The 16,596-nt window shown below is 49.1% G+C and overlaps 1 protein-coding gene across 1 annotated transcript in view; it reads left to right on the top strand.

The window, feature by feature from the left end:
- Nucleotides 1-16,596, top strand: part of wdfy3 (WD repeat and FYVE domain containing 3) — a gene marked incomplete in the record, with an annotated part of 271,946 nt that overhangs the window by 222,457 nt on the left and 32,893 nt on the right. The window contains 6 exon segments of the mRNA XM_055887856.1: nt 4,366-4,540; nt 5,766-5,926; nt 7,838-7,986; nt 10,036-10,156; nt 11,509-11,675; nt 11,835-11,889. Of these exon segments, the coding sequence (XP_055743831.1) occupies nt 4,366-4,540; nt 5,766-5,926; nt 7,838-7,986; nt 10,036-10,156; nt 11,509-11,675; nt 11,835-11,889 (828 nt within the window).

Raw genomic sequence — 16,596 nt, 5'->3', positions numbered from 1 at the left:
GCTCCAGCTCAGCTCCTATCCTCCTGTAATACTCTGTCCTGCCCCAGCTCAGCTCCTATCCTCCTGTAATACTCTGTTACTATGTCCTATTCCAGCCCAGCTCCTATCCTCCTGTAATACCCTGTTACTATGTCCTGCTCCAGCCCAGCTCCTATCCTCCTGTAATACTCTGTCCTGCCCCAGTCCAGCTCCTATCCTCCTGTAATACTATGTCCTGCTCCAGCTCAGCTCCTATCCTCCTGTAATACTCTGTCCTGCCCCAGCTCAGCTCCTATCCTCCTGTAATACTCTGTTACTATGTCCTGCTCCAGCCCAGCTCCTATCCTCCTGTAATACTCTGTTACTATGTCCTATTCCAGCCCAGCTCCTATCCTCCTGTAATACCCTGTTACTATGTCCTGCTCCAGCCCAGCTCCTATCCTCCTGTAATACTCTGTCCTGCTCCAGCCCAGCTCCTATCCTCCTGTAATACTATGTCCTGCTCCAGCCCAGCTCCTATCCTCCTGTAATACTATATCCTGCTCCAGCCCAGCTCCTATCCTCCTGTAATACTATGTCCTGCTCCAGCCCAGCTCCTATCCTCCTGTAATACTATGTCCTGCTCCAGCCCAGCTCCTATCCTCCTGTAATACCCTGTTACTATGTCCTGCTCCAGCCCAGCTCCTATCCTCCTGTAATACTATGTCCTGCTCCAGCCCAGCTCCTATCCTCTTGTAATACTATGTCCTGATCCAGCCCAGCTCCTATCCTCCTGTAATACTATGTTACTATGTCCTGCTCCAGCCCAGCTCCTATCCTCCTGTAATACTGTGTTACTATGTCCTGCTCCAGCCCAGCTCCTATCCTCCTGTAATACTATGTCCTGCTCCAGCCCAGCTCCTATCCTCCTGTAATACCCTGTTACTATGTCCTGCTCCAGCCCAGCTCCTATCCTCCTGTAATACTATGTCCTGCTCCAGCCCAGCTCCTATCCTCCTGTAATACTATGTCCTGATCCAGCCCAGCTCCTATCCTCCTGTAATACTCTGTTACTATGTCCTGCTCCAGCCCAGCTCCTATCCTCCTGTAATACTATGTTACTATGTCCTGCTCCAGCCCAGCTCCTATCCTCCTGTAATACTCTGTCCTGCTCCAGCCCAGCTCCTATCCTCCTGTAATACTATGTCCTGCTCCAGCTCAGCTCCTATCCTCCTGTAATACTCTGTTACTATGTCCTTCTCCTGCCCAGCTCCTATCCTCCTGTAATACTATGTTACTATGTCCTGCTCCAGTCCAGCTCCTATCCTCCTGTAATACTATGTCCTGCTCCAGCCCAGCTCCTATCCTCCTGTAATACTTTGTCCTGCTCCAGCTCAGCCCCCCTCCTCCTGTAATACTATGTCCTGCCCCAGCCCAGCTCCTATCCTCCTGTAATACTATGTCCTGCCCCAGCCCAGCTTCTATCCTCCTGTAATACTATGTCCTGCCCCAGCCCAGCTCCTATCCTCCTGTAATACTATGTCCTGCCCCAGCCCAGCTCCTATCCTCCTGTAATACTATGTCCTGCCCCAGCCCAGCTCCTATCCTCCTGTAATACTATGTCCTGCTCCAGCCCAGCTCCTATCCTCCTGTAATACTATGTCCTGCTCCAGCCCAGCTCCTATCCTCCTGTAATACCCTGTTACTATGTCCTGCTCCAGCCCAGCTCCTATCCTCCTGTAATACTATGTCCTGCTCCAGCCCAGCTCCTATCCTCCTGTAATACTATGTCCAGATCCAGCCCAGCTCCTATCCTCCTGTAATACTCTGTTACTATGTCCTGCTCCAGCCCAGCTCCTATCCTCCTGTAATACTATGTCCTGCTCCAGCCCAGCTCCTATCCTCCTGTAATACTATGTCCTGCTCCAGCCCAGCTCCTATCCTCCTGTAATACTATGTCCTGCCCCAGCCCAGCTCCTATCCTCCTGTAATACTATGTCCTGCCCCAGCCCAGCTCCTATCCTCCTGTAATACTATGTCCTGCTCCAGCCCAGCTCCTATCCTCCTGTAATACTATGTCCTGCTCCAGCCCAGCTCCTATCCTCCTGTAATACCCTGTTACTATGTCCTGCTCCAGCCCAGCTCCTATCCTCCTGTAATACTATGTCCTGCTCCAGCCCAGCTCCTATCCTCCTGTAATACTATGTCCAGATCCAGCCCAGCTCCTATCCTCCTGTAATACTCTGTTACTATGTCCTGCTCCAGCCCAGCTCCTATCCTCCTGTAATACTATGTCCTGCTCCAGCCCAGCTCCTATCCTCCTGTAATACTATGTCCTGCTCCAGCCCAGCTCCTATCCTCCTGTAATACCCTGTTACTATGTCCTGTTCCAGCCCAGCTCCTATCCTCCTGTAATACTATGTCCTGCTCCAGCCCAGCTCCTATCCTCCTGTAATACTATGTCCAGATCCAGCCCAGCTCCTATCCTCCTGTAATACTCTGTTACTATGTCCTGCTCCAGCCCAGCTCCTATCCTCCTGTAATACTATGTTACTATGTCCTGCTCCAGCCCAGCTCCTATCCTCCTGTAATACTCTGTCCTGCTCCAGCCCAGCTCCTATCCTCCTGTAATACTATGTCCTGCCCCAGCTCAGCTCCTATCCTCCTGTAAAACTATGTCCTGCTCCAGCCCAGCTCCTATCCTCCTGTAATACTCTGTTACTATGTCCTTCTCCAGCCCAGCTCCTATCCTCCTGTAATACTGTGTTACTATGTCCTGCTCCAGTCCAGCTCCTATCCTCCTGTAATACTATGTCCTGCTCCAGCCCAGCTCCTATCCTCCTGTAATACTCTGTCCTGCTCCAGCTCAGCCCCCCTCCTCCTGTAATACTATGTCCTGCCCCAGCCCAGCTCCTATCCTCCTGTAATACTATGTCCTGCCCCAGCCCAGCTCCTATCCTCCTGTAATACTATGTCCTGCCCCAGCCCAGCTCCTATCCTCCTGTAATACTATGTCCTGCCCCAGCCCAGCTCCTATCCTCCTGTAATACTCTGTCCTGCTCCAGCCCAGCTCCTATCCTCCTGTAATACTCTGTCCTGCTCCAGCCCAGCTCCTATCAGTGTCCTCCTCTGGTCCCCCTCATGATCTCAGCCTCAGCTCTGAGACTCCTACACTTAGCATCTGTCTGACAACAGGGTGAAGTGTCTTGAACAGACATGTCATTTATACACTATGTGTGAAGCCATAGTTTTGAGTTGGGTAGACAGCCCAAACAGTGGATGCATGGTGGATGGGTAGGGATGGCTGTCCGGTGGATGGGTAGGGATGGCTGTCCGGTGGATGGGTAGGGATGGCTGTCCGGTGGATGGGTAGGGATGCATGGTGGATGGGTAGGGATGGCTGTCCGGTGGATGGGTAGGGATGGCTGTCCGGTGGATGGGTAGGGATGCATGGTGGATGGGTAGGGATGGCTGTCCGGTGGATGGGTAGGGATGGCTGTCCGGTGGATGGGTAGGGATGGCTGTCCGGTGGATGGGTAGGGATGCATGGTGGATGGGTGGTGGATGGGTAGGGATGGCTGTCCGGTGGATGGGTAGGGATGCGTGGTGGATGGGTAGGGATGCATGGTGGATGGGTGGTGGATGGGTAGGGATGGCTGTCCGGTGGATGGGTAGGGATGCGTGGTGGATGGGTAGGGATGCATGGTGGATGGGTAGGGATGCATGGTGGATGGGTGGTGGATGGGTAGGGAGGCATGGTGGATGCATGGTGGATGGGTGGTGGATGCATGGTGGATGGGTGGTGGATGGGTAGGGATGGCTGTCCGGTGGATGGGTAGGGATGGCTGTCCGGTGGATGGTACACCGTGTGTCTACGAGCCTGAGCCTTGCCTTGTCATATAAGGTCCAACACGGCACCATTTTGGACACAAATCAGACTGATTCACTTGAAACGACTCATTGAACATCTGTGTGGTTTGAGCATTATGCAAAACATCATTGACACTGAATGGATTTCAATCGACTAAAATAAAGCCGCATCGATTAAGCTTCCTGTTTTTTGGGGGGGGTTTTGATGCTTATTCGTCAGTGTTCTTCATGTCAACAGCCTCCCGTCACTAAGTAACCTCTCCTCTCTTCCTCTCCTCTCTTCCTCTCCTCTCTTCCTCTCCTCTCTTCCTCCCCTCTCTTCCTCTCCTCTCTTCCTCCCCTCTCTTCCTCCCCTCTCTTCCTCTCCTCTCTTCCTCCCCTCTCTTCCTCTCCTCTCTTCCTCTCCTCTCTTCCTCCCCTCTCTTCCTCCCCTCTCTTCCTCTCCTCTCTTCCTCACCTCTCTTCCTCTCCTCTCTTCCTCTCCTCTCTTCCTCCCCTCTCTTCCTCCCCTCTCTTCCTCTCCTCCCCCCCATCCAGAAGCCGGTGCGTTACCGCCGAGCGATCAGCTACGACAGTAAGGAGTACTACATGAGACTGCTGTCAGGGAACCCTGGGATGTACCAGCACTCCATAGAGCAGGACACTGAGGGAGAGACCACTCAGCATGAACCTGGAGAGGTGCACGGAGAGGACACCATCGCCAGAGTCAAAGGTAAGACGGACAGAGGACACGTAGCAAGACAGTAGAGCTGAGTGATTAGTGCTTTTTGAGGTCGGTTCAGTTTCAGTTAGATTATTTTATTATTATTTATTTTACATTTTTTATTCTGTTTATTATACTACTTTTTCGCCCCAGTTTCGTGGTATCCAATTGGTAGTTACAGTCTTGTCTCATTTCTGCAACTCACGTACGGACTCGGGAGAGGTGAAGGTCGAGAGCCATGCGTCCCCTCGAAACACAACCCAACCAAGCCGCACTGCTTCTTGACACATTTCCCACTTAACCCGGAAGCCATCCGCACCAATGTGTCGGAGGAAACACTGTTACACCAGGCGGTGGTGTCAGCGTGCACTGAGCCCGGCCCGCCACAGGAGTCGCTAGTGCGACCCCATCGAACAGCTTTAGGATGATGTGGAACGCTGACCGCGAGTCAGGCCTAATCGCCCAACACCAGTGCCCGACCTCACTAATGCTCTTGTGGCTGAATGGAATCAAGTCCCTGCAGCAATGTTCCTGCATCTAGTGGAAAGCCTTCCCAGAAGAGTGGAGGCTGTTAGAGCAGCAATGTTCCAACATCTAGTGGAAACCCTTCCCAGAAGAGTGGAGGCTGTTATAGCAGCAATGTTCCAACGTCTAGTGGAAAGCCTCCCCAGAAGAGTGGAGGCTGTTATAGCAGCAATGTTCCAACATCTAGTGGAAAGCCTTCCCAGAAGAGTGGAGACTGTTATAGCAGAAAAAGGGTGGACCAACTCTATATTAATGCCCATGATTTTGGAATGAGATGTTGGACGAGCAGGTGTCCACATACTTTTGGTCATATAGTGTATCTCAAGAGAAACTGCGCATTGAGCTCACAGAAGAAATAATAAAAAGGAATGAAATGGAATTCAAATAATTGAACCGAAAGATGTTAATTGCTCAGCACCACAAGACACACACACACACACACACACACACACACACACACATTAGAGACATGAGAAGAGGTCATTCAACTATACTAAAACACAGCTCTCAAAGAGACTGTGAGGAAACTAAACTGCATGTATGACTGGTTTACTGCCTCTATCAAACATCAGTGGGGTAACTATTGCCAGCGTTAAAGGTACTCCACATTCACACCATCACCAAGGTCATAGTTACTCACACACTTGTTTGTACACACATTTTTCAGATTACATTTATGAAGAGCACAAAATGTTCTCCTCCCCTCCAGGTCTGGTGAAGGCCCCTCTGAAGAGGTCACGCTCCACCACGGACAGAGCTGATGAGGAACAAGACCTGCTTCAGGAACAGATCTTAGAGTCAGGAGGACTGGACGAGGAACAGAGGACAGACAACACATCACTGCTACGACTACTGGAGGAGGGAGAGAAGGTAAGAGGACAGGGGGAGGAGGACAGACAGGGGAAGGAGGACAGACAGGGGAAGGAGGACAGACGGACGGACGGGGGAGGTGGAGAACGGACGGGGGAGGAGGACAGACAGGGGAAGGAGGACAGACAGGGGAAGGAGGACAGACAGGGGAAGGAGGACAGACAGGGGAAGGAGGACAGACAGGGGAAGGAGGACAGACAGGGGAAGGAGGACAGACAGGGGAAGGAGGACAGACAGGGGAAGGAGGACAGACAGGGGAAGGAGGACAGACAGGGGGTGGAGGACAGACAGGGGAAGGAGGACAGACAGGGGAAGGAGGACAGACAGGGGAAGGAGGACAGACAGGGGGTGGAGGACAGACGGACGGACGGGGGGGGTGGAGAACGGACGGGGGAAGGAGGACAGACAGGGGAAGGAGGACAGACAGGGGAAGGAGGACAGACAGGGGAAGGAGGACAGACAGGGGAAGGAGGACAGACAGGGGGTGGAGGACGGACGGACGGGGGGTAAAGGACGGACGGACGGGGGGGGGTGGAGGATAGACGGGGGGAGGAGGAGATGGGCGGGGGGAGGAGGACAGACGGGGGGGTGGAGGACAGACTGGAGGGTGGAGGACAGACTGGAGGGGTGGAGGACAGACGGACGGGGGGAGGAGGACAGACAGGGGAAGGAGGACAGACAGGGGAAGGAGGACAGACAGGGGAAGGAGGACAGACAGGGGAAGGAGGACAGACAGGGGAAGGAGGACAGACAGGGGAAGGAGGACAGACAGGGGGTGGAGGACAGACAGGGGAAGGAGGACAGACAGGGGAAGGAGGACAGACAGGGGAAGGAGGACAGACAGGGGAAGGAGGACAGACAGGGGAAGGAGGACAGACAGGGGAAGGAGGACAGACAGGGGAAGGAGGACAGACAGGGGAAGGAGGACAGACAGGGGAAGGAGGACAGACGGGGGGGAAGGAGGACAGACGGGGGGGTGGAGGACAGACTGGAGGGTGGAGGACAGACTGGAGGGGTGGAGGACAGACGGACGGGGGGAGGAGGACAGACAGGGGAAGGAGGACAGACAGGGGAAGGAGGACAGACAGGGGAAGGAGGACAGACAGGGGGTGGAGGACAGACGGGGGGGTGGAGGACAGACGGGGGGGTGGAGGACAGACAGGGGAAGGAGGACAGACGGACGGACGGGGGGGGTGGAGAACGGACGGGGGAAGGAGGACAGACAGGGGAAGGAGGACAGACAGGGGGTGGAGGACAGACGGACGGGGGGTAAAGGACGGACGGGGGGGGGGGTGGAGGATAGACGGGGGGAGGAGGAGATGGGCGGGGGGAGGAGGACAGACGGGGGGGTGGAGGACAGACGGGGGGGTGGAGGACAGACTGGAGGGTGGAGGACAGACGGGGGGGTGGAGGACAGACGGACGGGGGGAGGAGGACAGACAGGGGAAGGAGGACAGACGGGGGGGAGGAGGACTGACTTGGGGGACTGACAGGGGAAGGAGGACAGACGGGGGAAGGAGGACAGATAGGGGGAGGAGGACAGACGGGGGACTGACAGGGGAAGGAGGACAGACAAGGGAAGGAGGACAGATGGGGGGAGGGGGACAGACGGGGGACTGACAGGGGAAGGAGGACAGATGGGGGGAGGGGGACAGACGGGGGACTGACAGGGGGAGGAGGACATACGGGGGGAGGACTGACAGACGGGGGGAGGAGGACAGATGGGGGGACTGACAGGGAGAGGAGGACTGACGGGGAGAGGAGTACAGACGGGGGGACTGACAGGGAGAGGAGGACTGACGGGGGGAGGGGGACTGACAGGGGGGCGGAGGACAGACGTGGTTTATTCTGGGGTCCTAACTAGCCTAAATGTTTGTAACCAGGAATATAACCATTATGTTGTACCACCAGATCCAACACATGTACCGGTGTGCGCGGGTGCAGGGTCTGGACACGAGCGAGGGGCTGCTCCTGTTTGGGAAGGAGCACTTCTATGTCATAGATGGTTTCACCATGACCGTCAGCAGAGAGATCAGAGACATCGAGACGCTGCCCGCCAAGTGAGTTTATTAGCCTTTTCTATAGTCCTCCTGAACACCTAACTATAACCCCCTTATTCACCCTTCATAACCCTTCATAACTATCACTCCTGATTCAACTTAACCTAGTGCTTAGTTTATTAGTTGAATCGTGTGCTTTTGATGGACCAGCTTTAATATTGCAAATGTTTTTTTTATAAATAAATATTTTTTTTCAATATATTTTCCTTTACTATTTTCTCCTAACTCTACCACCCCTCCCATAATGGGAGTATACTAATGGACAATAAAACTTAGGCTTCTACTTCCAGTTTATACATATACTATATATATTTTACTTCAGTTATCTTCTTTTTTTATTTTTAAATGTTTTGTCCCACCCAATCTCCGAACGCTATCCAGTTTTGATCTATATTTGCCATATATGGTTCATATGTACGGTGCATTCAGGAAAGCATTCAGACCTCTTCCGTTTTCCCACATTTTGTTACGTTACAGCCTTATTCTAAAATGGATTAAATCAAAAATTGTTCCTCATCAATCTACCCACAATACCCCATAATGATAAAGTGAAAAACAGAAATACCTTATTTACATAAGTATTTGCTATTAGATTTGAAATTGAGCTCAGGTACATCCTGTTTCCATTGATCATCCTTGAGATGTTTCTACAACTTGATTGGAGTCCACCTGTGGTAAATTCAATTGATTGGACATGATTTGGAAAGGTACACACGTCTATATAAGGTCCCACAGTTGACAGTGCATGTCAGAGCAAAAACCAAGCCATGAGGTCAAAGGAATTGACCATAGAGCTTCGAGACAACATTGTGTCGAAGGAACAGATCTTGGGAAGGGTACCAAAACATTTCTGCAGCATTGAAGGTCCCCAAGAACACAGTGGCCTCCATCATTCCTAAATGGAAGAAGTTTGGAACCACCAAGACTCTTCCTAGAGCTGGCCGCCCGGCCAAACTGAGCAGTCGGGGGAGAAGGGCCTTCATCAGGGAGGTGACCAAGAACCCGATGGTCACTCTAACAGAGCTCCTCAGTGGAGATGGGAGAACCTTCCAGAAGGACAACCATCTCTGCAGCACTCCACCAATCAGGCCTTTATGGTAGAGTGGCCAGACGAAAGCCACTCCTTAGTAAAAGGCACATGACAGCCCGCTTGGAGTTTGCCAAAAGACACCTAAAGACTCTCAGACCATGAGAAACAAGATTCTCTGGTCTGATGAAACCAAGATTGAACTCTTTGGCCTGAACGTCAAGCGTCACGTCTGGAGGAAACCTGGCACCATCCCTAAGGTGAAGCACGGTGGTGGCAGAATCAAGCTATGGGGATGTTTTTCAGAGGCAGGGACTTGGAGACTAGTCAGGATCGAGGGAAAGATGAACGAAACAAAGTACAGAGAGATCCTTGATGAAATCCTGCTCCAGAGCGCTCAGGACCTCAGACTGGGGTGAAGGTTCACCTTCCAACAGGACAACGACCCTAAGCACACAGACAGGACAACGCAGGAGTGGCTTCGGGACAAGTCTCAATGTCCTTGAGTGGCCCAGCCAGAGCCCGGATTTGAACACGATCGAACATCTCTGGAGAGACCTGAAAATAGCTGTGCAGCAACGCTCCCCATCCAACCTGAGGGAGCTTGAGAGGATTTGCAGAGAAGAAATGGGAGAAACTCCTCAAATAAAGGTGTGCCAAGCTTTTAGGGTCAAACCCAAGAAGACTTGAGGCTGTAAACGCTGTTAAAGGTGCTTCAACAAAGTACTGAGTAAAGGGTCTGAATACTTATGTAAATGTGATATTTCAGTTTTTATTTTTAATACATTTGCAACAATTTCAAAAAATATGTTTTTTCTTTGTCATTATGAGGTGCTGTGTGTAGATTAATGAGGGGCGATTTAAAAATATATATATTTTAGAATAAGGCTGTAACGTAACAAAATGTGGAAAAAAGTGAAGGGGTCTGAATACTTTCAGAATGCATCGTACATCCAAAAAGTTTAACTGTAAGGGGGTACTCTAGGAGAAGTTTGGGTTTTCACATGTTTCTCTGTGTCCAGTCTGCACGAGACCATCATCCCCAGAGGTGCGAGGCAGGGTCAGAGCCAGCTGAAGAGGACCTGTAGTATCTTTGCCTACGAGGACATCAAGGAGGTCCACAAGAGACGATACCTGCTGCAGGTGAGCAGTACACTAACTTGGTTCTGATTTGTTGCTTGTGACATGTTGATTAGTCTCAACTTGCTCACCTTGGTCATGTACAGGTGAAGTCAGAAGTTTACATACACCTTAGCCAAATACATTTAAACTCAGTTTTTCACAATTCCTGACATTTAATCCTAGTACAAATCCCATGTCTTAGGTCAGTTAGGATCACCACTTTATTTTAAGAATGTGAAATGTCATAATAGTAGAGAGAATGATTTATTTCAACTTTTATTTCTTTCATCACATTCCCAGTGGGTCAGAAGTTTACATACGCTCAATTACTATTTAGTAGCATTGCCTTTAAATTGTTTAACTTGGGTCAAATGTTTTGGGTAGCCTTCCACAAGCTTCCCACCATAAGTTGGGTGAATTTTGGCCCATTCCTCATGACAGAGCTGGTGTAACTGAGTCAGGTTTGTAGGCCTCCTTGCTCACACACGCTTTTTCAGTTCTGACCACACATTTTCTTTAGGATTGAGGTCAGGGCTTTGTGATGGCCACTCCAATACCTTGACTTTGTTGTCCTTAAGCCATTTTGCTACAACTTTGGAAGTATGCTTGGGGTCATTGTCCATTTGGAAGACCCATTTGCGACCAAGCTTTAAATTCCTGACGGATATCTTGAGATGTTGCTTCAATATATCCACGTAATTTTCCTCCCTCATGATGCCATCTATTTTGTGAAGTGCACCAGTCCCTCCTGCAGCAAAGAACCCCCACAACATGATGCTGCCACCCCCGTGCTTCACGGTTGGGATGGTGTTCTTAATGATGGTCATTATGGCCAAGCAGTTCTGTTTTTGTTTCATCAAACCACATCTACAGGTACACCTCCAATTCACTCAAATTATGTCAATTAGCCTATCAGAAGCTTTTAAAGCCATGACATAATTTTCTGGAATTTTCCAAGCTGTTTAAAGGCACAGTCAATCTAGTGTATGTAAATTTCTTACCCACTGGAATTGTGATACAGTGAATTATAAGTGAAATAATCTGTCTGTAAACAATTGTTGGAAAAATGACTTGTGTCATGCACAAAGTAGATGTCCTAACCGACTTGCCAAAACTATAGTTTGTTAACAAGAAATTTGTGGAGTGGTTGAAAAACAAGTTTTAATGACTCCAACCTAAGTGTATGTAAACTTCCGACTTCAACTGTATATTAGGGCAAAACATGGCAAATCGTTTTGAGACGGAAAATGAGAAATCTATCGTTACTCGTTGACCCCTCCCTGTTTCCGTCTGTTTTCTTTCCTTTGGTGCCTAATGAATCTGATCCTTAGTAGTAGACCAAAACCCTTTCTAATGCTCTGTCTGTGTCGCAGCCCATGGCTGTGGAGGTGTTCTCAGGAGATGGGAGGAACTACCTGCTGGCCTTCCAGAAAGGAGTCCGCAACAAGGTCTACCAGAGGTTCCTCGCCGTGGTTCCCTCTCTGGCTGACAGCTCAGAGTCCGTCTCAGGACAGAGGCCCAACACCAGCGTAGAGCAGGGGTACCGTCTACTTTTCTGTAGATTCTATGTGATAAACGTCTATGTTTTCATATTTTGTTAAATCTGTTGTGTATTTGGTTATGTGTTAAGTTGTCCTATAGTTGCATGAATGTCCTCTATTGTTTCTATTGTAAATCTTTCTATAATGTTTCCCATCAGGTCTGGCCTACTCAGCACTCTGGTAGGAGAGAAATCTGTCACCCAAAGATGGGAGGTAAGTCTGTTTTTACCAGTGCAATTACTGTACGATCTCCTACCTGAGGACAGTGTTAGCAGTAGGTCTGACAGTAGTGTGTCCTCTGTGTTCCCTTCCATTGCGTGGTGAGATCAGTAACTATAGTGTCCTCTCTGTATCTCTGTAGCGTGGTGAGATCAGTAACTATAGTGTCCTTTCTGTGTCTCTGTAGCGTGGTGAGATCAGTAACTTTAGTGTCCTCTCTATAGCATAGTGAGATCAGTGACTATAGTGTCCTCTCTGTCTCTCTGTAGCATGGTGAGATCAGTAACTATAGTGTCCCCTGTAGCATGGTGAGATCAGTAACTATAGTGTCCTCTGTAGCGTGGTGAGATCAGTAACTATAGTGTCCTCTCTGTGTCTCTGTAGCATGGTGAGATCAGTAACTATAGTGTCCTCTGTAGGGTGGTGAGATCAGTAACTATAGTGTCCTCTCTGTGTCTCTGTAGTGTGGTGAGATCAGTAACTATAGTGTCCTCTCTGTGTCTCTGTAGCGTGGTGAGATCAGTAACTATAGTGTCCTCTCTGTGTCTCTGTAGCGTGGTGAGATCAGTAACTATAGTGTCCTCTCTGTGTCTCTGTAGCATGGTGAGATCAGTAACTATAGTGTCCTCTGTAGCGTGGTGAGATCAGTAACTATAGTGTCCTTTCTGTGTCCTCTGTAGCGTGGTGAGATCAGTAACTATAGTGTCCTCTCTGTGTCTCTATAGCATGGTGAGATCAGTAACTATAGTGTTCTCTCTGTGTCTCTGTAGCATGGTGAGATCAGTAACTATAGTGTCCTCTCTGTGTCTCTGTAGCGTGGTGAGATCAGTAACTATAGTGTCCTCTGTAGCGTGGTGAGATCAGTAACTATAGTGTCCTCTCTGTGTCCTCTGTAGCGTGGTGAGATCAGTAACTATAGTGTCCTCTCTGTGTCTCTATAGCATGGTGAGATCAGTAACTATAGTGTTCTCTCTGTGTCTCTGTAGCATGGTGAGATCAGTAACTATAGTGTCCTCTCTGTGTCTCTGTAGCTTGGTGAGATCAGTAACTATAGTATCCTCTCTGTGTCTCTATAGCATGGTGAGATCAGTAACTATAGTGTTCTCTCTGTGTCTCTGTAGCATGGTGAGATCAGTAACTATAGTGTCCTCTCTGTGTCTCTATAGCATGGTGAGATCAGTAACTATAGTGTTCTCTCTGTGTCTCTGTAGCGTGGTGAGATCAGTAACTATAGTGTCCTCTCTGTGTCTCTGTAGCATGGTGAGATCAGTAACTATAGTGTCCTCTCTGTGTCTCTGTAGCTTGGTGAGATCAGTAACTATAGTATCCTCTCTGTGTCTCTGTAGCGTGGTGAGATCAGTAACTATAGTGTCCTCTGTAGCGTGGTGAGATCAGTAACTATAGTGTCCTCTGTAGCGTGGTGAGATCAGTAACTATAGTGTCCTCTCTGTGTCTCTGTAGCATGGTGAGATCAGTAACTATAGTGTCCTCTCTGTGTCTCTGTAGCGTGGTGAGATCAGTAACTATAGTGTCCTCTGTAGCGTGGTGAGATCAGTAACTATAGTGTCCTCTGTAGCATGGTGAGATCAGTAACTATAGTGTCCTCTCTGTGTCTCTGTAGCGTGGTGAGATCAGTAGCTATAGTGTCCTCTCTGTGTCTCTGTAGCGTGGTGAGATCAGTAACTATAGTGTCCTCTCTGTGTCTCTATAGCATGGTGAGATCAGTAACTATAGTGTTCTCTCTGTGTCTCTGTAGCATGGTGAGATCAGTAACTATAGTGTCCTCTCTGTGTCTCTGTAGCGTGGTGAGATCAGTAACTATAGTGTCCTCTCTGTGTCTCTGTAGCGTGGTGAGATCAGTAACTATAGTGTCCTCTGTAGCGTGGTGAGATCAGTAACTATAGTGTCCTCTCTGTGTCTCTGTGGCGTGGTGAGATCAGTAACTATAGTGTCCTCTCTGTGTCTCTGTAGCGTGGTGAGATCAGTAACTATAGTGTCCTCTCTGTGTCTCTGTAGCATGGTGAGATCAGTAACTATAGTGTCCTCTGTAGCGTGGTGAGATCAGTAACTATAGTGTCCTCTGTAGCGTGGTGAGATCAGTAACTATAGTGTCCTCTGTAGCGTGGTGAGATCAGTAACTATAGTGTCCTCTCTGTGTCTCTGTAGCGTGGTGAGATCAGTAACTATAGTGTCCTCTGTAGCGTGGTGAGATCAGTAACTATAGTGTCCTCTGTAGCGTGGTGAGATCAGTTACTATAGTGTCCTCTCTGTGTCTCTGTAGCGTGGTGAGATCAGTAACTATAGTGTCCTCTCTGTGTCTCTGTAGCGTGGTGAGATCAGTAACTATAGTGTCCTCTCTGTGTCTCTGTAGCATGGTGAGATCAGTAACTATAGTGTCCTCTCTGTGTCTCTGTAGCGTGGTGAGATCAGTAACTATAGTGTCCTCTGTAGCGTGGTGAGATCAGTAACTATAGTGTCCTCTCTGTGTCTCTGTAGCGTGGTGAGATCAGTAACTATAGTGTCCTCTGTAGGGTGGTGAGATCAGTAACTATAGTGTCCTCTCTGTGTCTCTGTAGCGTGGTGAGATCAGTAACTATAGTGTCCTCTCTGTGTCTCTGTAGCGTGGTGAGATCAGTAACTATAGTGTCCTCTCTGTGTCTCTGTAGCGTGGTGAGATCAGTAACTATAGTGTCCTCTCTGTGTCTCTATAGCATGGTGAGATCAGTAACTATAGTGTCCTCTCTGTGTCTCTGTAGCATGGTGAGATCAGTAACTATAGTGTCCTCTCTGTGTCTCTGTAGCATGGTGAGATCAGTAACTATAGTGTCCTCTCTGTGTCTCTGTAGCGTGGTGAGATCAGTAACTCTAGTGTCCTCTCTGTGTCTCTGTAGCATGGTGAGATCAGTAACTATAGTGTCCTCTCTGTGTCTCTGTAGCGTGGTGAGATCAGTAACTATAGTGTCCTCTCTGTGTCTCTGTAGCGTGGTGAGATCAGTAACTATAGTGTCCTCTGTAGCGTGGTGAGATCAGTAACTATAGTGTCCTCTCTGTGTCTCTGTAGCGTGGTGAGATCAATAACTATAGTGTCCTCTCTGTGTCTCTGTAGCGTGGTGAGATCAGTAACTATAGTGTCCTCTGTAGCATGGTGAGATCAGTAACTATAGTGTTCTCTCTGTGTCTCTGTAGCGTGGTGAGATCAGTAACTATAGTGTCCTCTCTGTGTCTCTGTAGCATGGTGAGATCAGTGACTATAGTGTCCTCTGTAGCGTGGTGAGATCAGTAACTATAGTGTCCTCTGTAGCATGGTGAGATCAGTAACTATAGTGTCCTCTGTAGCATGGTGAGATCAGTAACTATAGTGTCCTCTCTGTGTCTCTGTAGCATGGTGAGATCAGTGACTATAGTGTCCTCTGTAGCATGGTGAGATCAGTAACTATAGTGTCCTCTGTAGCGTGGTGAGATCAGTAACTATAGTGTCCTCTGTAGCGTGGTGAGATCAGTTACTATAGTGTCCTCTGTAGCGTGGTGAGATCAGTAACTATAGTGTCCTCTCTGTGTCTCTGTAGCATGGTGAGATCAGTAACTATAGTGTCCTCTGTAGCATGGTGAGATCAGTAACTATAGTGTCCTCTGTAGCGTGGTGAGATCAGTAACTATAGTGTCCTCTCTGTGTCTCTGTAGCGTGGTGAGATCAGTGACTATAGTGTCCTCTCTGTGTCCTCTGTAGCGTGGTGAGATCAGTAACTATAGTGTCCTCTCTGTGTCTCTGTAGCATGGTGAGATCAGTAACTATAGTGTCCTCTGTAGCGTGGTGAGATCAGTAACTATAGTGTCCTCTCTGTGTCTCTGTAGCGTGGTGAGATCAGTAACTATAGTGTCCTCTCTGTGTCTCTGTAGCATGGTGAGATCAGTAACTATAGTGTCCTCTCTGTGTCTCTGTAGCGTGGTGAGATCAGTAACTATAGTGTCCTCTCTGTGTCTCTGTAGCGTGGTGAGATCAGTAACTATAGTGTCCTCTCTGTGTCTCTGTAGCGTGGTGAGATCAGTAACTATAGTGTCCTCTCTGTGTCTCTGTAGCGTGGTGAGATCAGTAACTATAGTGTCCTCTCTGTGTCTCTGTAGCGTGGTGAGATCAGTAACTATAGTGTCCTCTGTAGCGTGGTGAGATCAGTAACTATAGTGTCCTCTCTGTAGCGTGGTGAGATCAGTAACTATAGTGTCCTCTGTAGCGTGGTGAGATCAGTAACTATAGTGTCCTCTCTGTGTCTCTGTAGCGTGGTGAGATCAGTGACTATAGTGTCCTCTCTGTGTCCTCTGTAGCATGGTGAGATCAGTAACTATAGTGTCCTCTGTAGCATGGTGAGATCAGTAACTATAGTGTCCTCTGTAGCATGGTGAGATCAGTAACTATAGTGTCCTCTGTAGCATGGTGAGATCAGTAACTATAGTGTCCTCTCTGTGTCTCTCTAGCATGGTGAGATCAGTAACTATAGTGTCCTCTCTGTGTCTCTGTAGCGTGGTGAGATCAGTAACTATAGTGTCCCCTGTAGCATGGTGAGATCAGTAACTATAGTGTCCTCTGTAGCTTGGTGAGATCAGTAACTATAGTGTCCTCTCTGTGTCTCTGTAGCGTGGTGAGATCAGTAACTATAGTGTCCTCTGTAGGGTGGTGAGATCAGTAACTATAGTGTCCTCTCTGTG

Source organism: Salvelinus fontinalis, chromosome 28 (genome assembly GCF_029448725.1).
Source record: "Salvelinus fontinalis isolate EN_2023a chromosome 28, ASM2944872v1, whole genome shotgun sequence".
Classification (NCBI taxonomy): Eukaryota; Metazoa; Chordata; class Actinopteri; order Salmoniformes; family Salmonidae; genus Salvelinus; species Salvelinus fontinalis.
The sequence above is the reverse complement of the archived record's forward strand: the minus strand, read 5'-3'. Positions and strand labels throughout refer to the sequence as shown.